This window comes from Tursiops truncatus, chromosome 13, assembly GCF_011762595.2.
Source record: "Tursiops truncatus isolate mTurTru1 chromosome 13, mTurTru1.mat.Y, whole genome shotgun sequence".
NCBI lineage: Eukaryota > Metazoa > Chordata > Mammalia > Artiodactyla > Delphinidae > Tursiops > Tursiops truncatus.
The window spans coordinates 28,198,927-28,226,687 of record NC_047046.1 but is presented as its reverse complement, the minus strand read 5'-3'; the positions used below and the strand labels follow the sequence as shown (position 1 = coordinate 28,226,687).

The following is a 27,761-nucleotide window of genomic DNA, read 5'->3' as shown; positions in this document are numbered from 1 at the left end:
GTTACGTTTTCTGAGAAGTAGCCCAAGCATAATCAGTGACACTGTATGTTCAGGAGAAAAAAAGTGCAGTGTTTACACTTTATTTTTGACATAAAGAAGCCGTATTTACACAATACATTCATATTTTTAAGTATGTTACAGCTCTCTGTAGAAAACCATTCCATCACAAAACAGCAACTTGTGACCCGGATTCCATCTTTAAAATATTAAATCAATGAAAATATTCCTAATTTCATAGCCCATCACAGAGGGAGACTGAAGGGAGGAGGGAGTGAAGAGCAGGTGACAGCAGGAGGACCCCCACCTGACGGGGACAGAGACCAGGAGAGCCCGAGGCTGGGGCATGTGCCCTCCCCCGCAACCCGGGTGACTTCCGAGGCCGCGGACGAAGCACCCCACTTCTCACTGTGTCATGAGGCCGAGCACAGCTCTGAAGGCGCAGCTCTGGCTACGCAGGGCCAGCACCCTGGACCTGGCTGGCGGCCTTCTCGCCCGAGGGCTCCTCTGAGACCTCCCGTTCCCTGTTCCAGTCCTTCAGGCCCTCAGGCAGCGAGGTGTCCTCATCCAGGCTGCCGGTGCCTTCCACAAATTCCTCATATGTAGACTTTTCTGCAAACGGTCTGGGGCCCAGGAGTTCCACCATGTTGTTCTTGTCTAACACTTCTTTCTCTAACAGGAGCAGAGCAACCTGCAATGCGAACACCTGTGGTTAAACAGTCACCCAGCAACGTCTCTCCAATCTCATCACCTCCTATTTACAGTCAACCCCCTTCCAAAAAACAGTTTAGGACCACTGAAAAGAGATATTCACTGTCATGTCACTTTAGAATAAGATGTGCAAAAGTCCTGGAAAAACACGTGTCCCCACGAAGGGCGTGGCTGCACAGTGTGGTACATCCATGTGGCCTGTGACTGTGCCCTGGACTTAGTGGGGGAGCTCTGTCCCTGACACCGCAGAAGGACATCCTCGGGGAGGAGAGCCAGACGCAGTGTCCCTGGGCCCCACCTGCTTCCAAAGAGGGAAGGAGCTCCCTCTGGCTTACAGAGCAGAAAGAAATCCTGCCAGGAAGTGTGAGGAAGTGATGCAAGTGACTGGGGGTGGGGGTGGGGGTGGGGGAAAGGGTGGAAACAGGGAAATTTTAAAAGGTGGCTGACAAAAATAAAGACAAATGAGGCAGAGACACAATATGAAGCAGGAGATTAACGTGAAAATATGCATCTCGAAGTTCTGGTCTCTGTGTGGCTGAACCACAAGACTGACATGACACACAGCCACAGAAAAAGGGACCCCTGCCAGCTACGAGTGGGGAAGTGAGGGACGGTGTCAGGAGGACAGGGAACAGGGTCACGTTAGACCTGCTCACTGTTACCACTGCCTTTCTACTTCTGCTGCCACCACGGCACCATCTCAGGAAGTTAAAACACACCCATGGCTGCCTCTGCACTGGCCTCTGACTGTCCCCCTGGAGATGGCACCCTGCTGCCACTCTATTTTTTTTTAAGTTTTGGCATCTTTTTTCTTTAAAGATTTATTTTTATTTATTTATTTTGGCTGCACCGGGTCTTAGTTATAATGTGCGGACTCTTAGTTGCGGCATGCGAGATCTAGTTCCCCGATCAGGAATCAAACCCAGGCCCCCTGTGTTGGGAGCGCGGAGTCTTAACCACTGGACCACCAGGGAAGTCCCTGCCGCTCGCTCCTTTAATGATGAGTTTTTAAGCATTTCCACTCCAGATTCTTTTAGTACTCCTGACGATAAAACACAGGGGCCAGATGAGATCTCCATGAAGGGCGCCTCTAGCTCCAGAGCTGTGTTTCCCGCAGAGCTCTGGAGTCCCCAGACACCCTGTGCTTCCCTCTGCACCCCCTCCTCGCTCACTAGGGCCCCACACAGCAAGTCCTCCTCTCCTCCCCATGTTCACTGTAGCCTGATGAGCCGTCAGGGTGGATGTCAGCCTTCTCTGCCCTCTCCCATCGGAGCCCCTGCTGCAGGCCCCTCCCACCTACCCTGCGCTCTGTGAAAAGGCACCTCGGGCTCTGCCCGGCACAGCTCACAGTGGGCTCCTCTGAAGATCTGCTGATCGGACAGCATCATCTTAGAATAGCTTTTTTCTCTATCAGTCCTTTATAGAAGACTTTTCACCTGTGCTTTTATCATGAGAGTGTGGAATATTTAAAAGACAGAAGATTCTCCGTTTGGTTGCATGGATTCTGAATAATTAAGAGTTTACTGGATACAAAAAACCGACTGAATTAGAAAGGCTCCCTCCCTTTTGAAAACGCTATCAAATGAGGCACAACAACGGAAGATAAAAAGAATGTTTGTTCATGGAAGGTCATAATTAAGCAAAGGTCCTACATATCTAGTTTGGCTAATTCTTTCATTTGCTGTTCCACTACCTCTTTACTCTGGAGGTGAAGAGCAGTGGTCAATCCCAATCAGGCCACTGGGCTCCGCATTTGGAAGCACTTGGTGGGTGACTGCAGGTTCAACTGTGTGTCTGGTGTCGTGAACAGACTTTGTTAATCCCGCGCTCACATTCCTAAGAACCAGGAGCCGGGATCATGCCCGCTGCTGCTCTTCCCACATCCCCCCAGCCCCACAGAGACAGCAGACACAGCATCAGGATGGAGGAAGGAGCCTGGGATTAACAAGCACAGGGGACGTCGGCATCTACAAACCAACCAACCAGTCAAGCCATCAGTCTCAACTCTTTCTGCAAAACCGTGCAGAGAATCATTGGTGGAGCCGGCACCCACCTTCTCCACATCTGCTTTCTTTTCTGTGAGAAGAGCGACTGTCCTCTTGTAAGCATCGTTGATAAGTATTCGTACTTCGTCATCTATTAGTCTGGCCGTGGCTTCGCTGTAAGGCTTTTCCAACACCATGTCCCCCTGACGGGGGAGGTCAAAGGAGATTTGCCCAACCTTTTCATTCATGCCGAACTGAACAATCTGAAAAAGAATGCGTGACTAGTGGTGGGCATCCATTTCTGCTCACAGGTTTTTATAAAATGGCAGCAAATCCACTGACATGAAATCCACACACCTCACTGCAGTACTACTCTTTAACCCGCAACAACGACACGGCAGCCTTGAGTCGGCCAAGTAGACCAGGGTGTTCTGTGTAGATGGAGGTTGGGAGGACAAGACCAGAGACCCACAGGCAACATCTACAAGGCAGGCGGCAAACGGGCAAGGACAAACCCCAATGGTGACGAGACCTGCTTGAAATCGCTCTGCATGGGGGGAGGTGAGGACAGGCAAGGAGCATCCGACAGATGGGAGGAACCACCCAGGCCGCCCAGAGGCTCTTCCCGTGCCGCCCGGGCTCCAGAAACCTGCGAGGGGCGTTGGCATTCTCCCTGAGTCCACAGGGCCCAGCCTGCACCCCATGAGACCCCCACACTAACCACACAAAAACCCCACATTAAGAAGAAGCTGTGGAAGTAAAATCCAAACTGACCAGAAAAGAGAAGGCGCAGATAAAAGAGGGGAGCAGGAACAGATCAGAAAGTAGGAAGTCACGTTTTTTAAAAGTTTATGAAAACAGCAGGAAACTCTAAAACCGTAAAACTAGAAAAACTGTCTTAATTCACCTCCTTCCTAAGAGATCAGGAAAACAAACTTCATGTAAAAGTGGGCAACAGAAAAATCCCTTACAAAGTTGTTATGAGAAAAAAGGAGCAGAATAATGTCTACACAGATAAGGGAAGTGGAATGGAGAGACGTCCATAATACAGATGAAAACTGTTACCCACAACTTCAGAAAAGGCTAACCGAAATCAGGAAGGTGATAGAAAATAAGAAAGAATAACATTAAGTCAGAATCAGAAAATTTAGATGAGGTGCTAGAACGCAGGAAATAGAGAAAGAAAACATTACAGTTATTTTTAAAATGGAGATTAAACTAGAAAGGACACAAGAGCAAACAACCCCAACAAACAAATGCCCTAAGAAAAATTATTGGTTTTTTTTGGCAGTGCTGCGCGGCACATGTGATCTTAGTTCCCCGACCAGGGATATAACCCGCGTCCCCTGCATTGGAAGCTTGGAGTCTTAACCACTGGACCACCAGGGAAGTCCCAAGAAAAATGAAAGGTATGGGAAAGTAACAGGCCCAGAAGAGCTGACATATGAATAAAAGGAGTTCCCAAAGAAAGTCACTGACATCAAGTTCCCCGACAGCAGAATGACCTTGTCTGGGGATGGAGGCGCCCGTGATAAACTTAAAGGAAACAGGGGCATGGCTGCTGTCAGCAGAAAGGACCAGAAGGGACAGGCACCAGGGAGTCCACACGGGATCCCACAGGCTTGTAACTGAATGTAAACTCTACTGATGTGCTTTATACACTCTTAGTAATAAACCTGAAAGACCGAACTCTCAAAACAAGGGTTTCTTTTCCTAAGTTTTGATCATTCTAAAATGGATTTCTCTTAAGAAGTAACCCTTGCCTGGAAAGCCTAGACCAGTCAAACAGCAGTGCTGTTCCAGAGCCATTAGTGCAGGTGAGGATGCAAGACGACCCCGCCCACACTCACCTGGGCATATGCACTCTGAGTCACTTTTCGCAAGTCGTCCTGAGCGCCGGTTGTGATTCTCCCGAAGAAGATCTCCTCTGACACGCGGCCACCCAGAGTCATGCACATCCTGTCCAGGAGCTGCTCTTTGGTATAGAGGTACTGCTCCTTGGGTAAGTACTGCGCGTAGCCCAGCCCTTTGCCCCGAGGGATGATGGACACCTGACAAGGAGAACACACGGTGCGCTGAGGACAGACGCGGCCACTGGAGGCTGATGTGGAGCCACAGGGAGACTCACTGGAGAGGAAAGCACCACAGCCTCGGCTTGAGGAGCTGGGTGGGAGGGCCCGTCCAGGAGAGCATTTTCTCTTAGGGTAACCTCACCCGAGAGGTCTATAAAGTATTTCTTGTCTCTTATAAAACTCAACTGAAAGTGTTCAGTCCTGACAACAGGGCTGCTGCTGACTGGCGACCCCTCCAGACTTGACGCCGGCCCCGCCTGCCCCGCTTTCCAGGAGGCAGAGGGGCCAGCAGCCTTCAGTTTTCTAGTCCTCTTGTTGCAATTGAGTAGATTCCTTTAATTTTTACAATCAATGCTCCCAGTCACAGGTTACAGTTCAGTGAGTTCTGACAAACAGCCTCCTCCCACAACCAAAATACAAAACATCTTCCTCGTCTCCCCGAAATCCTCTCCCCTGCCCCCACAGATGAGTTGCAGTTTCTAGAACTGTGCGTAAATGGCCTCATACAGTTCGGACTTCACCGTGTCTGGTCTGTGTGACTGTCCCCGAGACCCACCCCCACTGCCGGCTGTGTTAACAGTGCACTCAGCTCTATGGCCGCGGAGCAATCACTGGGTAAACACACCAAACATCCACTCCTTCTTGAGGGACTTCGGGGCTCTTTCCGGTTTATTGCTATTACGGATAAAGCAGTAAAAGTATTCCATGGACATGTTTTTATTTCTCTTGGGTAAACACACAGGACTGGAACCGTTTGGTTGTATTGGAAGCATTTGTCACCTTTATGAGAAACTGCCGAGCTGGTTTCCACGGTGGCTGTCCCGGGTCAGGTGCCCGCCCGCAGGTATGGGGTCCAGCTGGACTGACCTCGGGACATGTGGAGCTTCTGCAGGGTTCCACCCACACCTCCCGGTGACTTAGGGCATCTGGTATCTTCATGCGCCTAGCGCCCATTCCTATTCCTTCTCTCGGGAAGTACATGCGCATATATCTTGCCTATTATTTTACAGCGTTGCTTGTTTCCCTACCACTGAATTTTAAGAGTCCTTCATGTATTCCAGGTACACGTCCTCTGTCATATACACGTACTACAAGTATTTCCAGGGTGTGTGGCTTGCCTTTTTCTCTGTGGAGTCAGGGAAACCCCCTGGGCAAGAGAGCCCCAGACGCCCAAGCCTGACCCACGGTAGCAACTGCTTTTCCAGAGTGAACCCCTCCAGCTTCTGCACACTTTTCTTTCCAAACTTTATAACTCATCTGCGTGACCCCTTCACCCCAACACCATCAGCAGATGTTCCTGCCACGTGGCCCAGTGTGGCCACCGTCTGTTCCACAACAACTGCCTCACCTTCAGGAGGGGGTCCGCGTGCTCCAGATACCAGCCGGCAACTGCGTGGCCAGCCTCGTGGTATGCCACGGTCTTCTTCTCCTCGGGCTGCAGAACCTGAGTTTTTTTCTCTAAGCCTGACATACAGAACAGAAAACAAAACCCACTGCTTTAGTGACACCAACATCAAAAGAGATTTACACGATACCACACAGCGTCTCATCTAAATCGTGACTCAGAGACCAAGCTGCCTGTGACCATGGAATATTCCCAATCAGGGGCAGAACAAAGCAAAGCATCAACTTCAAAATATACAACCACTGCAAAACGCATTCACTACCCACCCGAGGCCCACTTTCTCCTACTCTCCCACTCAAGTCACATATCTCGTTTTGAGAAATAAACAGAAATGCAAAGTAAAATTCAGCACTAGGGTCAATTTGACACATAAAATTCACAGAAAACGAAGACATCTGGAAAGAGCTCACTGCCTAGTCTAGGCATCGGGAATCACCAAGTAGGGGGAGACAAGGACCGGCCGAGGAGGCAGGCACACGAGGGTGGGAGGAGAGCCAGGCCCATGAGAGGCAGCACCCCGCAGCCGCAGAGCAGCCCTGAGGAGGTGCCCCCAAGCCGGCCCGCGTGTTGCCAGAACTGAAGGACCCCCGCTCCAGCCTGGATGAAGGCGGACGCGGAGCTCGCCCGCACCTCTGGGCTGTAGTCTGCACTGATACAAAGCTCACAGGTGACACCAGCTTTCTCGTGTTCCAGGTACTCATCTGAGAATTTCTCAACTGGTAACACGTTACGGAGTCTGGGAGACTGAAAAAGAAAAGAGGGCGAACTGTGTTCCTGAGGACTCGGCCCAGGACAAGCACACGCCACAGAGCCGCCAGTGGGTGGGGAGTGGGCAGGTGGACAGCCCTGTGCTCCAGACACAGACACGCAGTTCTCATGCCCCCAAAACACAAGAATCCCCAGCTTGTCACAGGATTTCCCCTCCTCTGCTCGCGATCCCGTCACAGGGCGTGTGCTGGCCCCAGCGGCTGAGCGTGAAGAGCACGTCTGTGCCCCTCAGGGCCAAGGCTCTGCCCCACCCACCGCCCTGGCCTCTTTCACAAACTCACTTTCCTACTAAACACCCCCCCTCCCCCGTTTCCCCCAGACCTAAAAAGAACACAAATAGTCTTCTCCTGTGTTTACAGTGAGGTCTTTTAATTCCACTCACAACTCTAACATCTTAGACTTTTTCTTTTCCCTAACGAATCTCAAACGGTCCAGTCACTCACTCGGCACCGCTACAACTGCCCCCCCGGCCCCCCTGCAGTGGCACCTACTCCTTGTCTCACCTGCTAATGAGCCTGCCAGGCCTGTGGCACAAAACAAGCTTCGGAAAGTCTGCTGACAGCCGTTTCCCCCTCGGCTGTCGGCTGTGTGGCCCGTGCCCTCACCCACCCCGCACCACGGGAACCACGGCCATGCGCAGGACCTCACGGGGACATCCCGCCCCGGCTCACTTCCCACCAAACCAGCAGCCCCGAGGACGCCCTTCCCACCTGTGGCCATGGGGCTCCCACGCTCACGTCCGCTACCACACGTTAAGGACCAGTAGGGGCTCTGCCTCCAGATGCGCCCCTTCTTCAAAGATGCATCTTCCTGAGCTATCACTGACTATCCCGTTACTCAGTGGCTCAGGAAAACTCGTGTTAGTACAATACTGGCCGTAAAACAACATAAAAAAAGCTCTTAAGCTTAACACTCAAGGCTTGCTAAAATCTAGGCTTCAACACCTCTCTCCACTTTGTCTTCCCTCCCACAGGAAGGAGTCTGAGCAACTCACCTCCCTCCCTGAGGCACAGGCCATGACTGCTCCTCTGCTCACCCTCGTTCACACCACATCCCCTCCTCCTGAGCCCAGTTTAAAGCCCGCTCTTCCGTGGAGCCTGCCTGGCCATTCCTTGTCACAGGGAAATCCTGTGACAAGCCGGGGGTTCTTGTGCTTTGGGGGCATGAGAACTGCATGTCTGTGTCTGGAGCACAGCACTGTGCCATTCCCTCCTCTGAATGCCCAAGTTCTCGAACTGCTAGTTATCTTTTTAACAGTATTAACTATAAGCTCTCTAGAAAGCAAGGAAAACACATCACTGGCCAACCCTGCTCGACAGGTGAGCATTTCCCGGTCAAGCAGTTGTTACAGCTGTTCACCCATCACCTATATCTAGCTTAGAGCACATTTAACTCATGCGATGAAATTTTGGGGAACAGGGAGGTTGTGAGTGTTTTAGAAAAACTAGATTGCTATAATTCAGGGGAGGACACCTCCCTGCTTGCCGCCCGTGCAGCATGAGGGTGGCGTCTCAGACCCATCCGACAGGGTGCCGTTGAGCCCCAGGTCTGGGCAGATACATGCCCTGGCCTCAAACTCACGCCATCCGCCCTTGGTCGTGGGTCCCACCAGCTGCCTTACCGCCAATTACTCGTTCAATTGCTTGTTCGAAGTGTTTCTGATTTATGGAATCTGAAAGGTGTCTCGCAGCGATCAAAGCAGCTTCATTGCAGACGTTGGCAACATCGGCTCCTGTGAAAGGGACACACACAACGGCTCACCTGCCAAATACACCTGAGCTCACTGGTCACACATTGTGAAAAAGGGAACCCGGGCCAACCGTCCACCAGCAGCAGTCAGTAGCGCTCAGTCCTGCCTGGCACAACCCGGCCCCTGAAATGCACGCTGCAAGTATCAGTAGTAGACAGATGCCCACAGGCAGCCCTCCACCTTTAGAGACTGTGCAATGACAGCAAACTAAGACAGCACTTTAAAATGCCCATCAACTTAGTTCCACCATCTGTTGGAAAAGTGACTTAAGCGGATATTGGGCAATCTGCTGAAATATAATGAAATACATAGGCATTAAAATGACCTAATGCATTCAGTTAAACAACGAAAGTTAAACATGAGAAGCTTGCCAAAAACTTCCTAGATCCTTAGGTCTCTGTAAACTAACCTTACAGAGAAAGTATATAGGGACGCAAATAGGCCATAACACAATGTATGTGCACAACAAAAAATATTAAAAAGTCAGGCTCCTGGGACATTGAAGGTGCCTGTGCCCGTGTATATAGCCTTCTCAGGCTGTAGATAGATGGTCCCTTCTATTTCATGTTAAGTTTGGAAGAAGGGAGAGAGGGAACAAGAAAGGAAGGGTCACATCCTGTAGACACAACAGCAGGTCGTGCTCACCCACCTGAAAACCCCGGGGTCAAGGATGCGAGTCTTCTTGCCAGCTTCTCCTTTTCCAGGGTGCTGTCCAGTTTCAGTGGTCGGAGGTGAACTTTGAAAATAGAGGCTCTTCCTTTTATGTCCGGCGGTCCTTGAGAAATTATTTTTAAGGAAAAAAAAAACAGTGAAACAGTTGCACCCCTCCCCACAAGAACTGGCCTGAATCCAGGGAAAACCATCTCACCGATAAAGATCTGCCTGTCGAAGCGCCCCGGCCTCATCAGTGCAGGGTCCAGGATATCTGGTCGGTTGGTGCCCGCCAAAATGACGACGTTCGTCGTTGTGTTAAAGCCTGGAAATAGAACAAAGGCATCACCATTGTTAAATGCCGTGAGGAGGAAGGTGACAGCATGCCTGTCCAGAACGTATGAGCACGAGACACACCACTTTAGTTTTCTATTTAATATCTAGTGATTTTTTAAGTCACAAACTTAATGATTTTTCTTACTATTCATCTTGTCCTTAATGATTAAGTCATATACAGTACAAGACTTAAAGATTTAAGGATCAACTACTAAAGACAAATTACCAAAGATTTAAATTTATGTAACTAGAAATGTAGATTACGTTGTCAACTTTAGAAAGTTTTAAAAAATCAGTAAGGTTAAATTTGCAAAGGAAGTGTCTGAACTCCCTGGGCCACAGGGACCACTCACTGCGTATCTGAAGGCAGGCACCACCCCACCTCCAACCTCTTCTGCAGGCTCAGCCTGCTCGTCTGACTGGCCATTTCTCAAACGGCAATGCCGTGGCCACAGAGCCGTCACCCCCAGGACCCTGGCGCTGAAGGAGCCTGGCCCGTTCCCCCAGGGTAGTTTCTGCTGTGCACGGGGTTCCGCAGAGCCGAGGAGCAGCCCCACCTCCTCAGTCTGGCTCCCATACCCGGCCCAGGAACGCAGACCCGCTCAAAATCTGCCAAATTCGCACTTGCTAACGCATGGATTTTCCTGATCCTTCAGAATCATAAATGGTTTGAGAATGAGATTATGATTCTTTAGTGAAGCATTTCACCAGTTTTTCTTTTATTTGGCACCAGGTACAAATGCCATCTTAACACCAGTATTAAGTTACAGCAGGCTGCCAGGCAAGACTCTTTTGCTATTACCTGTACTGGAATAAAAGAGCCCTTCGATAGGGCTTGTTTATTTTAGAGAATCTCTCTTTGCTCTCTGTATCAGCACAGGACTCTCATTTTAGAAACATGAAGAACAATTAGAAAGCACAGTTCAAAACACAAAAGACTTGAACATTCACCATCCATTTCCACCAGCAGCTGGTTGAGGGTATTCTCTTGCTCACTCTGCCCCCCGAAGTTGCCCCTTCCTCTCTTCCTTCCCACGGCATCTATTTCATCGATGAAGAGGATGCAAGGGGCATTCTTCCGAGCAAGGGCAAATAAGTCACGGACCTGGATGAAAATGTAAGCACTGGAGTCACTTGACAAGTGAGTGCTATCCTCCCAATAAAACAGACATAAAGCTTCCTGTCCCCCAGGAAGGCCATCCTGTGTCACTCACTGTACAGTACAAATTTAAAAAGTTACAAGCAGCAAAGAAGTCACATGGCAAACGGTGGGAAACTTATGTAAGGTGAGCAAATATTATTTCTAAAAGCTCATCAGTTATTGTTATGTAAGAAGCACGAACACCAGCAAACTGACACTACATATCTTTATCCTACTAAAAGGTAACAGGTAGAGTTGTAAAGTTTGTATTCAGTTTACAAGTCCAACCACCCTGGGCTCCCTTCACGCCCGAGGCAAACAGTAACAGCAGACACTTACTCAAAGACCCAGCGACGTGTACACACAGCAGAGGCATGACCCTCCCGAGCCCAGCCAGCTGTCGCCCCACCCTCAGACCATGGCAGCGGGGGCCCTGCGCCCACCTTCTGACCTGCTGAGTTAATACAGTGTGAGGTGAGACTTACTCTAGCTGGACCCACACCGACAAACATCTCCAAGAACTCAGATCCACTAACGGTGATGAAAGGGACGTTGGCTTCTCCGGCTGTGGCCTTCGCCAGCAGTGTCTTCCCAGTGCCTGGAGGACCGGTGAGAATGGCACCCTTCAGATACAAAAAAGAGAAAGTACATTTGACTAGAATTTCAGAGAAATAAATTACATATCCATAAATAATTCCAAGGTATAAATCTGTCTACAAATTTTAGTGATATACACTAAATATTTCTTAAACATGTGAACAATGATAGTAATTATATTAGTAAGAACATTAATAACATTAGTAAGAAGAAAAAAAATTATATGAGAAATATAGAGAAATATATAAGAAATATTAGAGAAACATAGAGAAAGTAATTATATTAGTGAGAAGAGAAAGGAAAAGACTATTAGAGACTATACTGTTTTAAAAAACTTGGGGGGCTTCCCTGGTGGCGCAGTGGTTGAGAATCTGCCTGCCAATGCAGGGGACACGGGTTCGAGCCCTGGTCTGGGAAGATCCCATATGCCGCGGAGCAACTGGGCCCGTGAGCCACAACTACTGAGCCTGCACGTCTGGAGCCTGTGCTCCGCAACAAGAGAGGCCACGATAGTGAGAGGCCCACGCACCGCGATGAAGAGTGGCCCCCGCTTGCTGCAACTAGAGAAAGCCCTCGCACAGAAACGAGGACCCAACACAGCCATAACTAACTAACTAAATAAATAAAAGCTGGGCTGATGGCCTTCTTCACTAAAGTTGCCTCCTTAAAAAAAAAAAAAAAAAAAAAAAAAAAACTTGGTAAGAATGTGAAATTTGAAATACTTCTCTTACTTTTTAAGATTTTTAGTGTTGCTTTTTAGACCTAACAGTATATAAAGGGTGACTTAAGCTGGGAATCTACTAATAAACTGCCTGATGTTTACTTCAATAATTCAAGGAGACACAAATATCACACTTCCAACTTACATTGTGCTTATTTTCTTTCCTTTAAATTTCACAAATGAAGTAAAAATCTAATAACCAATGATGAACTTAAAAAGAATACTGTTTGCTCAAACACTGTAATTACTTAAGTCGTGGAGATGCCTAAGTATGATGTGAACAGGTACGCAAGTATAGCAAATTATAAAACTATAAAATGTGACTTTTTATCCATGGAGGCAGGCAGGACATGAAATCAAGAAAATGATGATTCCCTTTACAAAGGACTCCTTTAAAGTAAACTTTATTAACGGGTTTTTAAAAGAATTAGTTAAACATTTTCTCTTCATTTACTTAATGCCTGAGCCTGGCCTTAGCGACACAAAGATGGGCAAGGCTACCCGTGGCGCGCAGTGGGCGGGGGAAGGTCTGTCCTCCACGGAGTCCTGGGCCACGAACCTGAGTTCCAGGCCAGGCCTGCTCATGGTGCTGAGAGAGGGATAGCGAGGTCACAGCAGAGGCAATGTGCTGGGGGCTGCTGAGAGAGGGGTGTCTAAGTTGCCCTGGAGGGAGAAGGAAGCAAACCAAGGGGAGAGGACACACATTTTCTCGGGAACACACGCTACCTGCAAGAAGACACATCCACGCAGGACAGCCGACCTGAAGAGACGCGCAAGTTAAATGGAGACTAGTAAGTTAAGATGGAGGAAGGAGAGAAAAAGAGCTACTTTATAAGTAATCAAACTCCATAAAATTGTAACTTCAGAGATCAAGAAATACTTCAGAAGATTTTTGGGTTAATGAGCTGAAAACCGTCTTCTGAAAGTTCATTTTACCTTTGGGATTTTTGCTCCTAGGTCTTGATACTGCTTTGGGTTTTTCAGGAAATTCACAAATTCCATTATCTCTAGCTTGGCCTCCTCGCAGCCCGCCACATCTTTGAACTTCACATCTATCTCGTCCTTTAGGACCTTGGCAGTGGTTTCTCCGACACTGAAGAGTCCGCCCATGCCCCGGCCCGTGCGGCCGATGCCGGCCGGCCCCCTCCGGATGGTGTAGAGCAGGAAGGTGATGATGAGCACGGTGGGCAGCATGCTCAGCAGGAAGGAGCTGGGGGCCACACGACAGCGCAGCGCTCAGGCGGGCGGCCCTGGCTCGGCTGCCCTGCGAGGGACCCGCCACCCCGTAACTGCACAAGGTTTCTGCCTGTGCAACACCGGGCTATCCGGGTACATCTGAGGCACAAGGAGACTCTTAGTTTGTCAGTATCACTGAAGGGGAATCTCAGAAAGACCAAAGAAAAGCCTGTTCTCAACACGTACGCTGTCCAGTGGTGCTTTATTCCCACCTCAAGAACCACCATTTATGCACAGGACGGACCTGTGATTTACTATCACTACATCAAAATTTCAAAGAAATTTTGTTCAAATTGCTCATTTAACAATTTTAACATGATTCTGGTGTTAGCCTGAGTAGAAATTCCAGTTCTCTTATTGGAATGCATCAACTTATTCTGAAGAGATGTCTTCCAAATATTCAATCCTTGCGAAGGCAACAGTGGTGAAAGCTGTCTCTGGGCGGCTCGTGCAGGCTCACAGAGACCCAGGGGCAGGGGTGCCCTCCAACCCATGCCTGCCCTGGCGGGAGCAGCTCACGGGTGACTTACAGCCTTTTGCTTTCTGTTTGTCTTAATAAAGTCAATTTCCACACAACTACAGGCACAGACATATACTTATACTGGGTAACATAATGCAATTTAGTTTAACTTACCCTAAGAAATTTAGGTCAAAACCTGGTACATGGTTTAGGTAAAAAACAAAACAAGAATAAAACCAGGATTAGCTTTCTAACTTTTCATCTATTATAAAATTTTAAATGCTGCTATAGCATTTAAACCATGAACAATTTCCTCTTTGGTTTATTTCTGGAGAAAAAAAATAAACACACTGACAATAAAGGTTTAAGGAATGGTGCAACAAAACTTTGTGTAATATTTCAGGACCAGCCTATTAAATTAAGTAATTATATGATAACCTCAGGGACCAAGGGATATATTGCATCACGTGTGAAATAATCTCAGCAGCTAGCTGGATCTATTAATAATACTGCAGGTAGATTGCAGGTCTACATACACCAAGACTCAAGAGAGTCCCTGAGGCCGAGTAAGACCATCAGCTCAATTAACAAGCTAGCTACCCCTTTCTCCGCTCTCTTACATGTACAAAAAAATTAAGCTTTATTTCTACTTTCACTCTCAAACTCGTAACTCTAAATCAAGGTAGGCGTTCTGCATTTAATGCAAATGGGGTCACCACCAGGAGATCTACCAGGGCGTCCGTGTGTGAGCACTCAAAGGCCATGTATTCCCAAATAAGCCCAAAGACAAGCAACTCCTGAAATCAACAAGCTGTTCCTGAAAGACTCAGACCTGAAGTGGCCTTTCTAAAGACAAATAACCTTTAAGGGAAGAAGCAGCTCTGACCAGAGAGGAAGAAGCATTACTTAAAAATCCTGCAAACTCTGTGAAATATAAATGTAAAGGATAGTTAAAAGGTGGGAATGCCACTCTTTAACACAAATGGGCTCTTTATGCTAAACTCCTACTCAAGAACGGTGCATTGGACATTAACCCCAAACTACTGCTTAATCAAGATAAACATTAACATGTAGAAAATCAACCAGTCTCCAGCAAACTAGTAAGTTACTAATGGTTGAAAAGAACTCTGGCCGAACTGAGAGGCCTGTTGAGAATATAAAGTGTGATGCGCTGCCCGCTGCTGACAGAATACACTGTGAGCCCCGGGAGCACAGGCAGCCTCCTGTGTTCACAGACACGCTTCTTACCCATCACTCTCAGCAATGTAGACCACAGGGACCCGATTCTCCCCTTCTATGCCCAATTCCTGCTGTAAAGTTTCCAGATTCCGCTCAAAGGTGTCCACACTGCCAATATTGAACCAGACATACTGCTGTAAGGACAGAAAAACAAAATATCCTAATTTTGTTAGGGGAATGAAGAGGAAACAAAGGATTCAATTCACAAAGGGTTCAACTTTCCAAGAATTTTTCAGAAATACTGCAAATTTACAAATTAAAAAGATACAATATTAACAATAACAACAAGACTTGTTTTAACAATGCAGTGACTAAGCTTCACTCAGTGAGAACCCCTGACAAGCCTCAACCAGCAAGCATTTCTATAGCAGCATTCCTCCACAGTCCTAAAATTGTAAACTCGAAAAATGAAAACTCTCTTTGAAAAGACAACCCTTTTCAGAAACAAACAAGCATCCTTTTCCTCTTGTCCACTTCTCAGGAACATCTTAGCTGCCTGGTCCCAAACTAAACACCAGCCTGCGGCAGTGATGGCACTTCTCAGTGTTGGGATGGTTCCCATCCCCAGGTGCACCACGACGCCCTGGGTCCTCAGAAGGAGGTGCTATCACCGACCGCCAGGAGGCAGCTCCACCCAATGGGACAGAAATACCCTCCAGTCACTGGACCTGGGAGTTCCTGGGACCCTAGGGAGGGACACCCGAAGGGCTGGAGGCAATGGCGATGCTCCCCACCAGCACAGCGTTCCCCACTGTGCTGGCATTTACTGTCCCCGTTTGACAGAGGACAAAACTACAGGGGTGACCCCACCGCCCACGGTTACACATCTAGGAAGTGGGTGGCTCTGAGCCCAGGCAGGCTGGCTCCAGGGCTAGCGACAATAACCAGCAGGCCACACCGGCTCTCCGACATAACCACTCCCACCTCTGGAGCTTCCCCACACACTGGCCCCTCTTCCCAGCACCCGGCAAGCATCAGCTGCACTGCACAGCCCCGAAAGACTTTGTTCCTCCTCTAACCTGCAAACGCCTAAAAAACATGTAAACCTCAGACACTTGAGACATGTACACAGACAAGAGCAACATGTCCCCGCAACCCTTCCACCACCAGGGTTACTGAGTGGGCGCCGTCACTGTGGTGTTTCTCTCCACGTGTCTAAAAACAAAAGACGGCGAGTAAGTTGTATAATATTCTATAACAATAGTCCTCGGTAAGTCGTTCACAGACAAAGCTACACGATTCCTGTGGTTATAGGCCCCAAATGTGTCAATGACAGAACACTCGCCAACTTGGCTCCCACCACCAATGGGGCAACAAGCTAAATGATGCCTCACATCAGAGAGTTGGGTGGACCAAGGCCCAGCAGCACGGAATTCTAGGGACAAGACCTAGGTGAGACCCTCTGGGGTGGGTCCCAGCTCTGCAGGTGATTCCTATGCACACTGAGGTTTGACAACCACCACTGACCTACACAATCTCATTTGAGAGCTAAGCCCTAAGAGCATTAGTGTCACTCCCATTTTAAAGATAAAGAAACTGAGGCTTCCAGGGGTTAGACCATAGAGCTAGTAAAGAGCAGAGCTTATCTGAGGCCAAGTGTGTCAGACGCCAAAGCCTGTGCTTATACAGCACAGCACAGCAATTAATATCACTATGCCATAAGCAGTTGGACACAAAATCTTATACCCATTTCCGAAAGCTTGAAATAGTCTTTATTAAACAGGCAATACATATTCTCTGTAAAAAACTAAGGAAACACAAACATAATGAAAATAAAAAGCATTTATAACCTCAATATCCAGAGATAAACACTATTAGCAATTTTGATGTTGTTTTCTCAAGGTTTCAAAATACCCCTTTTACAATCTTGAAATACGCACAATTTTGAAAAGAAATCAACATAAAACCTTAACTGTAATATAAAGGAGTGATACAAAGTAATTTAAAATAAGATGGTACTAATTTCAATACGAAAACGCTCGTGCATGCCAGTACTAAGTGTAAAAACTGCTCCCCAGGGAGGAGCAAGCCCTACTGAGAGCCGAGCCCCAGCAGGCGATTAAAGAGGGACGTGAGGAGCCGCTACTGCTGACCAGGGGCCTAATGGGCCTGTTTATATGGTTCTAATTTTTTGCCCTATAAACAATGTTTTGGAGTACATCCTTGCACAGACACCTTTACATGCATCCCTAATTATTTCCCTAGGATTATTACTGAAGCAAAATTACTGGGTGTATGCGTACTTTCAAAACTGCTGATAAATACACTGCCAAACTGTCCTCTTGAAAGGGAGTGCCAATTTAATTCCCAGCACTAAAAGTCTGAGGAACAGTTCTGAGAAAAAAAAAAGTAGCATGGTTATTAATGAACATTTCATCATAAGATAAAGAGAATGGGGGGGGATTAAGACAATTCAAACAACTTTCCTAACAGTGACTGAAATACGAAAGTCCTATGACGTTACAGATATTCTTATATTTATTGATACGTTATCAGAGACATGATCACCAACAGTTCTCGTTTTCCTTAAATGTTGCCCCATCCAGGCAGGATGATGATGAAATGGTGAAGCGAAGGCATCCTGAGATAGAAGGGATGCAGCCTGGAAGAGGGCTGGCCCTAGGGGAGCTGTAAGGTCGCAGGATGCCCAGGGGCTAGGAGTGGGCCTGGGGGTCGGGTCCAGGAGGGCTGGGAATCACCTGGGAACCTCATCTGCCTCCTCCCCCCTCCTCCCCATAATCCCCTCAACCCACTCTGGGGTCTCTGGAACACATTTCAAACTGGTTGGACAAGAAATACAAATGTTTTTTTTTAAATAAGAACAGAAATGGAAATTAAAATAATATAACATCACAAAACAATTGGGAGAGATATGACCAGAATGCTTCTTAAACTGATTTGACAAAAGTTGTCTTAAGACATAAGCAATTCAGATTTTAACATTTTTTTTCTTAATCAAACAACTGTTTTCTCAGTCTTGAAAAATCATAGATACTGGAATACTGAAAACTAGATTTCACACACTGGTTTCTAAATGAATAGCCAACGTGATCACCAAACCAAACCAAACCCAAAACCACTGCCCAGCCCCTGCACACATTACGGACACAACGTTCACATCCTCACTGTTAGTAAGGATCCTGGTTGCTGCGCTGCCCAGTTCCGACGCGGCCAGTGTACATGGCTACCGCAATGTGAGGGAATGCTTGCTTTTCAGTTTTACATCTGAAAAGTTAATTTACAGCTAATTCACATCAATTAATAAAATCATTTACCCCATCAACAGGAGTTTTTCCTGGTGTAAAAGTCACTCGAACAAAACGCTTGTTGACGACTTCCAGTCTGTCTACCTGGAATTTTAAGCAGTTAAATATTCAAACATAAATTTACACAAAGACTTGAGATATTCTTTTAAGCTCATCTGAAATGCCTGTATTTCAGACACACAAAAGAATATAAAGTAAAGAAAGAAGATAACGTAAGGACTCCCCGTGTTCCCCACTCCAGCTTGAGAAAGAAAACATCACAAACACTGCTGAAGCCCCCAGTCACCCAGAGGTGGCCGTTCTCTGCAGCGGGTGCTGGCCACCCCAAAGCAGGGCTTGGTCCCAGGCCACAGAGACCCAACCCTAAACAGACACTCACTTCTGCCTGTTTTTAAACTTTAAAAATGGTCTCATCTGGCATGTACTTTTCTACAACTTTCTTTTTCTTCTGTCCTTGTATTTGTAAGGTCTTTCCTTGCTGACATGTCAGTTCTGCAGGGTACCCCATTTTATAAGTACACCCCAAGTTATTGGTCCATTCTCCTGTTCACAGACATTCAGACTGTTTCAAACGCTCCCCCATCACAAACAATGCTGCTGTGAACATTCCTGTGTATACCATCCGGACACATCTTCAAGAACTTCCCTGGGATACGTACCTGTAGATAAACAGAGTCCAGCTAGGCTGTAGGGCAAAATCGCTCTCCAAAACACTACTGTCCTCACTTGCTATTAAAAGACTTTTAAATTTCTGCCCCTCTAGGGTATAAAATGGTTTAAACTTGATTTTCCTGCAAGCTCCTAACTACACAGGGTTCTAAAGATCGCTTGCACACCTCACCCCGAGGCCTCTGGCTGCTGTGGAGTGGAGCACTTTCGGGGGGGGCCTGTTTCCTGCTGCTGTCAAGTCTGCTCTGGCAGGAAGTCTGGAAGGTACGAGCCCAATATGCGAAGTGAGGGAGCCCTGCAAGGTTCCAGGAGGAACCAGAATGGGGGCTCACCATCTGGAAAGGACTGATTAGAGAACTCTATCCCACATAAAACTGCTGGGGCAACGGTAGACTGACTGCAGAGAACCAGCGGGTCAGGAGGAGAAGTGGCTACAGAGCCAGGACCTGTCCCCACACTCGAAGGACAGGAATCACTTCTTAGAAAGCAGGCTCCTCACGACACCTGGGAATCACACATGTGAGAGCCTCACTTGCTTCAAAAATCTGAGTAGATAATCGTTTCCATTTTTTCCATCCTCACCTTACTGTACAACCTTTAAAAATAATTTTAGATTCTTTATATTTTATAAGTATTAATATTTTTATTTTATTCATTTCATTGATGAAAAATCCAGTATTGAGAGCTTAAATCATTTCCCCAAGGTTACAGAGCAGGCCTAATGCTTGTTCTCTTACTATCACTTTACTTCATCAATTCTAAGATGGTTATTTTTCGTATTTTAACCTCTCAGACATTGCTGATGCATGTTGACAACTGATGGTATTACATAGTTTCACTGGTGGCTCACTCAATCTTTCTTAGTAACATGTAAAATAACATGTGCCTTACAATCCACAGCATCTTAAATGAGCTGAAACAGGGTCTCACTGGGCAAAGACCCAGCCCGGGGGCACAGAGCTCATGCCCGGGCCTTCACTCAGAGCCCATGGCTCTCACTGTGAACACTGAGTCACCTATTCACCTATTCACCTTCCAGGCCCACAGGACATTACAAGCAGTGAAGGTGTAAAGGAGCTGGGAGAGGCTGGGAAAGGTGCAGGGAGGAGAGGCACCCGAGGGCACAAGAGGAATGATGGGAACAGACAGGGACGCCAGAGCAACAGTCAGGAGCAGTGGCTCCAAAGCGAGGCTCTAGCATGAAAAGAAATAAAAGGAGTTCGTGGTAAATTTGGGGACTGCTGGGTCAAAACAAACAGGTTCCTTGGTTGCAGTACTTTCCAGCATTAGAAAAATCCAACACGGGACTTGATGGCGAACAAGCCTGGCTAACTTGGTGGCTGTTTATCATTTTATTGGCCTCATCTGAACCCCACCCTTTGAACCCCTGCAGCCTGCAGGCCCACACAATACTCACTACTCCTTTGGAAAGATAGTTATTGACAAAGTCCTTCCATGTGATTTCTCTCCCGGAGCTCTTGAACAGGAAGTAAAACAGGACTCCTCCCCAAAACAGGGCGGTCCAGAGAAAGTACATCCTGAATTCCTTGTCATCCCATGGAATGTCACCCTGGGCAAGAAAGGAGACATATCTGTGAAGCATGCAATGTAACAACACGGTCTACACTGTGCTGGATGCAAATCCCTTCCAATGCCATGAATGCCACCCCAGAGCCCCAACGTCAACCACACAGTGTGGAATCAAACCTTCTGGAACCTGGACCACCAGTGAGAATCGTCTTTCTTCCCACCTCGTTTTCCACCACCACCAACTCCTCCTCCAGAAGGACGCGGGGCAGCCGCTGGCTTCAGTTCTGTTCACAGACAGAGAGTGTGTACAGTGGCATGGCAGGATTTCCTATCTCTCAGCAATGTTTTCATTAATACCGTTTAATAAAGTTTTATTGCAAAACACATGGCAACTGATCAGTTACCGAACAAAGTGCTATGAGGAAGCCTGAGACTAAGAGAGAGAGGGGTAGCCCTCAGGGAGGCTCCTGGCGCTTCACACGCACAGTCTCACGAGCTGCACACTTACCCAAGGACCAGTAGACACATGACTCTGCCCATCTTACAGATAAGAAAGGGGCTGACATGCCTGCTGATCACCTGGTGAAGTGCTCAGTGACAGTGAGCAAGTGACAGAGCTGGGATCTGAGTGCACATGAGCACACTCCTGAGTTCCCACCTGAAGGTAAAAAGTAGGTGCCCCTGCCCTGCCCCAAGCCCTGAAGTGAACACTGTTAACAGTTTCTTCTGCAGGAAAGACATGATTTTGATAACTGGCCAAAAACAAAACCACCACTACCAACAACAAACCCACTTCATCCCCATAAAATCTGTTGGTAAGAATCTGAAATTAGTCACTGTCATGAGTTGAACTGTGTCCTCCAAACTCATTTGCTGGAGTCCTACTCCCCAGTGATCTTAGGGTCTTCACCAAAATACACAAGTTGAAATGAGGTCACATGGGTGAGTCCTAATCCAATATGATTAATGTTCTTATAAAAAGGGGACATTTGGACACAGACATGCACAGAAAAAAGGCGATATGAAGAGACCCAGGCAGAAGATGGCAGTCTACAAGCCCAGGAGAAGGCCTGGAACAGACCTTTCCCTCACGACCCTCAGAAGAAAACAACCCTGCCGCCTGCCGACACACTGATCTTGGACATCCAGCCTCCAGAACTGAGAGACATACTGTTGCTTCTGACACCCAGTTGTGGAACTTTGTTCTGGCAGCCCTAGGAAACTAATACAGTCACTAATACTCTCCCTTCCCCCCACTTCTCCATCCTTTCAAAGACCCACAAATACTGTTCTGACATCTTCAACTCCTGGGAAGCCACCCCCTCACTGTGCAGGCCAGGAGGCCTCAGCACCCAGTCACCTGCAGGGCCTCATGGCCTGGGCTTCCTGTCGTGCTCACCCCTCCGAGATGCACACAGGGAGCTCCCGCACCCCTATCTCAAGTAAGGCAGGGTCTCAGAGAGGCAAGCCCACCCCTAAGAGGCCCAGGCCTGGGAAATAAAGAGGAGGCACATTTCTAAAGTTGTTGAACGATGTCCCATGTACTCCAGGACAAAGTAACATATATGCAAAAGGTACCCAATAGGTTATATTTAAAAAGTGGACCAATCACCATTAATCAGCCCCAAACCAAGGTCAACAGGAAGTCGCCCGGTCACCAGCGCTCCATCAGCCCACACAGCACTGGTCCTTCCTCGGCTCTGGCCTGGCTTTCATGATCCACATTCTCTTAGCATGTATTTGTCCCTCCGAGACCCAAGTTCACTTAAAAACAAAGGCTGTATTTTATTTTTCCTTATATTTCCCTAGAAGGAAACGATGCCAGCTGAATGCCAGCACGTGCCGGGCACTGTGCTAAGTGCTACCACACGTGAAAGGGGAGCAGGGCCTGGCACACACACAGGCCCCCAAGCCGCTGGCTCTGACAAACCCTCTCTGAGTCACTAAGGGAAGATAAGCCTCTGAGGAACAACTTGAAAAACACTGCACTCACAATACAAGTCAAGTAAATTGCATGTATTGATAACATGTGCCAAATGTACTTACTAAATATGCAGTTAGATATGACTGATACTGACCAGCCAATATCTCTAAGGTAACCTCCAATTAATTCAATTTGAAAAATGACAAGAAATATGAGCAGAAAATTAAGATAAAATGAGACAGAATTTTATATGTGCTCCTAGACTACAGTTTCAGGACTGACTTAAGATTTTCTTTGTTCAGTGAAAACTATCAGCAACATCATATATTAGGGGAAAACAGTAAGTTCAAATATAATCTTTTGAAAAGGTACCTTTTTTTTCTCCCATAACTTCTTTAGGTTCACTAGCTTTTTTTCCATTTTTCCCATTGGGAAAGTATTTTTCAAATCCTGTTAGAAAAGGAAAAAAATACATACCCTCAAACTAAAATTCATCAAGTTTTGTGTACGTGCTCTTTGTTTTGTTTTTTAAAGAAGATGTTGGGGGTAGGAGTTTATTAATTAATTAATTAATTTTTGCTGTGTTGGGTCTTCGTTTCTGTGCGAGGGCTTTCTCTAGTTGTGGCAAGTGGGGTCCACTCTTCATCGTGGTGTGCGGGCCTCTCATTATCGCGGCCTCTCTTGTTGCGGAGCATAGGCTCCAGACGCGCAGGCTCAGTAGTTGTGGCTCACGGGCCTAGTTGCTCCGCGGCATGTGGGATCCTCCAGAGCAGGGCTCGAACCCGTGTCCCCTGCATTGGCAGGCAGATTCTCAACCACTGCGCCACCAGGGAAGCCCGTGCTCTTTGTTTTTAAAGCAGCTGATTCATCACTAAAAAGCACAAGCTAGAAGTTTAACATTGCTTGTGTAGGGAGTAAATCAAAGTCTAGATAATACAGCTCACAACCCCGAGGAGTCAGAGGAAAAGGTCTCACTGGCCTGCCCACCTCATTACCGACAAAGGTGCCACATTTGAAGGTGACACACTGTCATCACTGCAATCACACAGGAGGAGGTGGGGTGGGTTGTAAGAGGAGACATGACTTAGGAATCAACTGAAACAACGCCTCTGCACCTGCCCTGTCAACACCCGCTGACAGCGAGTCTCTGTCACAAGACTGTCCACCGTCACAGTCACATCTGAATGTTTACCTTTTGGAGGCCGAGAACAGAATCTCTGATAAGCAGCAATCACATCTGTCAGAAGAGAACTTCCGCTGGTTTTTGCTTCAGTTGTAGCATATCGATAAAGCTGCAACACAACATATAAATAAAAGCATGAAGGTTACATCAAAGTAAGAATGAAAAGAGCTTCATTTCCTAATACCACCAAGTGGATGAAATGCTTCTCCCTTCAACAGGCAGTTACAGACTAGCATAGAACGGCCCCCCCACCGAGGGAGGACTAGGGTTGTCCAGCCCTGGGCCGCTCTAGTCCAGCAAGAACTAGGAGATACACACTTCGCCCAGAAAACGAGAGTACTTCAAATCATACCTAATTAAGAGCTGCAGCCCGATTACGATTCTCTACCAACACATTCACTCTGGCATTGTTTACTTAATTTGCAGCATTCAAAAGGCAAACTCCGACATGGAACATCGGCTGCCTCACTTGCAGGGTCTATCACACTACAAGGTCATTTACCTGAAATTACAGAACAATGCTGCTTGTGAACACAATACAAAATTTATCTGTGTTCAAAGACAAGAAAGTTATGGTCCAATGTCACTGATAGTCCTTGTACTAGTAACATTTGCTAAAGGTATTTGATATACTGTCATCCTGACAAGTCCCTTTACAGATATATCTCTGCTTTAAATAACATGTTGCTAAAAATTGTTTGTAAACACTACCTATATAAATCAGAGTATAATGTAAACAAACTGAACAAGCTCCTTATTAAATTTAGGTGCACAATTAAAAGCAATCAACGGCAAGGTCCACTGAGGGGCTATATCTAAATTTGGCAGTGGAAAAGTTCAAGTAATTCTATCCTTCTGAAAAGTGAAAATTCACCACCATTTTTTAGGACAAGCTTTTACATACAGGTGAGAATGTTTAAAGTGAAGTTCATCCGCATTAGTATCCATCCTAACTTGCCTCCTTTATGGTCTGATGAGAAAAATAAAATACCACAAAACCATATAAAATCACTTCACATCCACAAGTGTGGCCATAATAAAAAAGAGAGACAATAACAAGTGTTGGTGAGGATCTGCAGAAATTGGAACCCTTGTGCACTGCTGGGGTGACGGGTACAGCCACTTTGGGAAAGTTTGGCATTCTCAAAATGTTAAACGTAGAGTTCAGTTACCACATGATCCAGCAAATCCACTCCTACTCAAGAAAATTGAAAACAGACGTCCACACAATACCTTGTACATGAATGTTCATAGTAGCATTATTCATAATAGCCAAAAAGTGGAAACAACCCAAATGTCCATCAACTGATGATGAACAGACAAAAACGTGGTATATGCACACAATGGAATTTTATTCAGCCATAAAAAAGGAATGAAGTACTGATACATGCTACCATGAAACCTTGAAAACATTATGCTAAGTTAAAGAAACCAGACACAAAAGGTCACATATTACATGATTCCATTTATATGAAATGTCCAAAATAGGCAAATCCACAGAGACTGTAGATTAGTAGTTGCCTGGGGCTGGAGGAATGGTTGGGGAGAAATGGGGCGTGACTGCTACTGGTTATAGGGCTTCTTTTTGAGTGATGAAAATGTTCTGGAATTAGATAATGGTAATGGTTGCACAAACTTATGAATATACTAAAAACCACCCAACAGTACACTTGAAAACGGTGGATTTTATGGTATCTGGATTAAATAATCAACTAAAAACCAAAAAAGAATGAGCTGATTTAATTCCAAATTATTACACAATTAATAGCAAAGTAGGACAGAAACACTGATACGGTTCTTGGTAGACAGCAATGCTGGTCTGAGAGAACTTGGAGCTTCTGTTATGTTGGGCCCTCCCTGACGGCTGGGAACACTTGGCCCAAGAAATAACCACTGATAATGGATAAGAGTGTGTCATATGTGAATAAATATTTTCCAATGCCAAATCCATTACGGGTGTGGATTGAAAAGACCTGTTATCCAAGCTGGACAGGGCAACAAGTCACTGAATATCTGCTCCAGGCCAGGTGCTGCCAAGCAGTGGGGAGCCCACAGGGGGACCAGAACCAGTGCTGCCTCGAAGAAACTCGGAAGAGTAAGGAAGAGTCCTGGGAACAAATCAATTACAGGACGGTACCGCACGTGCAACAATACAAAACCTTAAGTAGAAAGGTACAGAGGTGGCACAGAGAAGGAAGTGGGTACATGTTTAAGGGACCTAGGCATGTCACAGGGAAGTGGCACCTAGCCTGGAATTTGAAAGACTCACAGTTCACCAGGCAAACAGTGTCAAAACTTTTAATTTTGGTTAAGCTGGAAATCTGATTTTTTGCATGATGATCTTCAACATATCTCATGATATTAGGAGACTCACAGTCATGTACCTGCAGTGGGAGAAAACGACGAATGCCCAGGGATACTACTGTGAAGGTCAAATGTGATAATATACGGAAAAGCACCTTTAAAATTGTGTGGCAATACCCAGGTTTACATTATCATTTCCAATCATTCTGAAAGCTACTTGAGAGCAAGTGTTCTTTATTAACACCATATTAAGCAAGTCTTTGTATCACAATAAAGTACAGAAATGGGTACACGGTATGTGCTCCATAAACATTATTAGCTTGCTGAAAAATCAGCCCCCTTTAGGCTCTCTTCAAATTGCACTGACCTGGAATACCTCTAGCAATAACCCCCGTGACTGTATTTAATAATGAGATTATTTTCTACAAAAGAACCATCAATTAAATTTTTTTCCTCTATCTAATCTAAGCCCATTCAAAGAATAATACATATAAAAGATTATGAATTTGCAAAATTTAAGTACAGAGGACCCCAATTTAGAGAATTAGGTTTTATGTCTGATGATGTGAGTACTTTTTAGTTGTGAAGCATCAGTTTCAATCCTTTGAGGATTATACCTGAGACCACACATCAAAATCTTTTCCCCAGGAACCTCACTGTGAGAACAGACTTTTAACAGATGCACAAACGCAGAGGAAAATCTGTCCTCTCAGCATCCCTTGCAGGTAGCAGAGTCATTACTGTCATTACAGTCACTACCTGGCGTCCCCACCCAGATCTTCAGGGCAGTACCAGGGAATATGTGGCACCGACCTACACAAGCAGGAGACTTCCTTACACCTCAGCATCGAAGATTCACGGAAACTATAGTGCCACTCGAAAGAAAGGCCTTTTAGATAAGATTCCTGACAAAAAAACCTGCAAACTCACAAGGCACATCCCTACCTGCTTATTACATGTCTGAGTCCAATATTCACAAGGGACAAAAGAGGAACCGAGGAAGGTAAGACGGGGAAATGGATGTAATGCAAGAAACGGAAAAAAGGCCTAGTGCACAGCCATTCTGAGTAAGAGACTAAGACGAATAACCCTGGCTGGCAAGGGGTCTCCGAGGAGGAAACATCAGGAATGCAGGTGTATCACTGCCCTTTCTGTGGAAAGACTGAGAACACTTCCTCCAGGGCATCTGGCGACTGACCCCAGGCCTCGCCCACCACCCCCGGGGCTCCGTGCGCGGTCATGGTCAACCTGCGCGAGGCGGGTCCGCCGCGGGCACAGCCGACATCGGCTCTGGGAGCCCGGCCCTGACGACGGCAAAGCAGAGCCCCTCTGGGGGGGACACCGTTAACGACCCCGGTTATTAGGCGTCGTGTCCGCCGGCGGCGACAGCCCCACCCCCGAGCCCTCGCCGCCGGCTCCCGACGCGCTCCGCTCCGCAGGCCTCCCGGGCCCAGGGCAGCCCCGCCGCTCCGAGGTCCGTCTCCAACCGGGCCGGGGACCCACGGCGAGAGCAGGGCCCGTGACCTTGACTCCCGGCGCCGGGCCGGAAGCGGGTCGCCGGCCGGAAGCGGGCCAGGGGCACCGGACTCACCGTCCGCAGGCAGAGCCGTTCGGTGGGGCCCGCGCGGCCGCCAGGCACGAGCATCGGGGGCAGCCCGCGGGGCCGGCAGGCGCCCCGGCCCCACAGCAGCAGGCACCGGTGCGCCATGGCCGCCGGCGCGTGCCTCGGGCCGGGCGCTGACGAGCGATCGGCCGCAAACGGCCGTGCACTCTCGGAGCTGAGGCCACTGGACTGCTCGCCAGCCACCCCACGCTC

At 47.3% G+C, this 27,761-nt stretch overlaps 1 protein-coding gene across 4 annotated transcripts; it reads right to left on the bottom strand.

Moving 5' to 3' along the window:
- Positions 1-48: 48 nt before the first annotated feature.
- Positions 49-27,761, bottom strand: AFG3L2 (AFG3 like matrix AAA peptidase subunit 2). 4 transcript variants are annotated; one of them, XM_019920737.3, is made up of 17 exons: positions 27,537-27,761; positions 23,651-23,750; positions 22,831-22,908; positions 20,712-20,818; positions 20,422-20,574; positions 18,345-18,419; positions 15,079-15,200; positions 13,071-13,344; positions 11,302-11,439; positions 10,627-10,780; positions 9,557-9,664; positions 9,338-9,463; positions 8,560-8,670; positions 6,114-6,229; positions 4,544-4,744; positions 2,762-2,956; positions 49-688 (listed from the first exon to the last, which is right to left on the bottom strand). In XM_019920737.3, the coding sequence occupies exons 1-17, from the start codon at positions 27,651-27,653 to the stop codon at positions 449-451; spliced, it is 2,415 nt and encodes an 804-aa protein (XP_019776296.1). In that variant the 5' UTR covers positions 27,654-27,761; the 3' UTR covers positions 49-448. The 4 variants fall into 4 exon arrangements, with proteins under 4 accessions (XP_019776296.1, XP_004315445.1, XP_019776297.1 ...); XM_004315397.4 differs by having other exon boundaries at positions 15,079-15,203; positions 27,537-27,760; XM_019920738.3 differs by lacking the exon at positions 18,345-18,419 and having other exon boundaries at positions 15,079-15,203.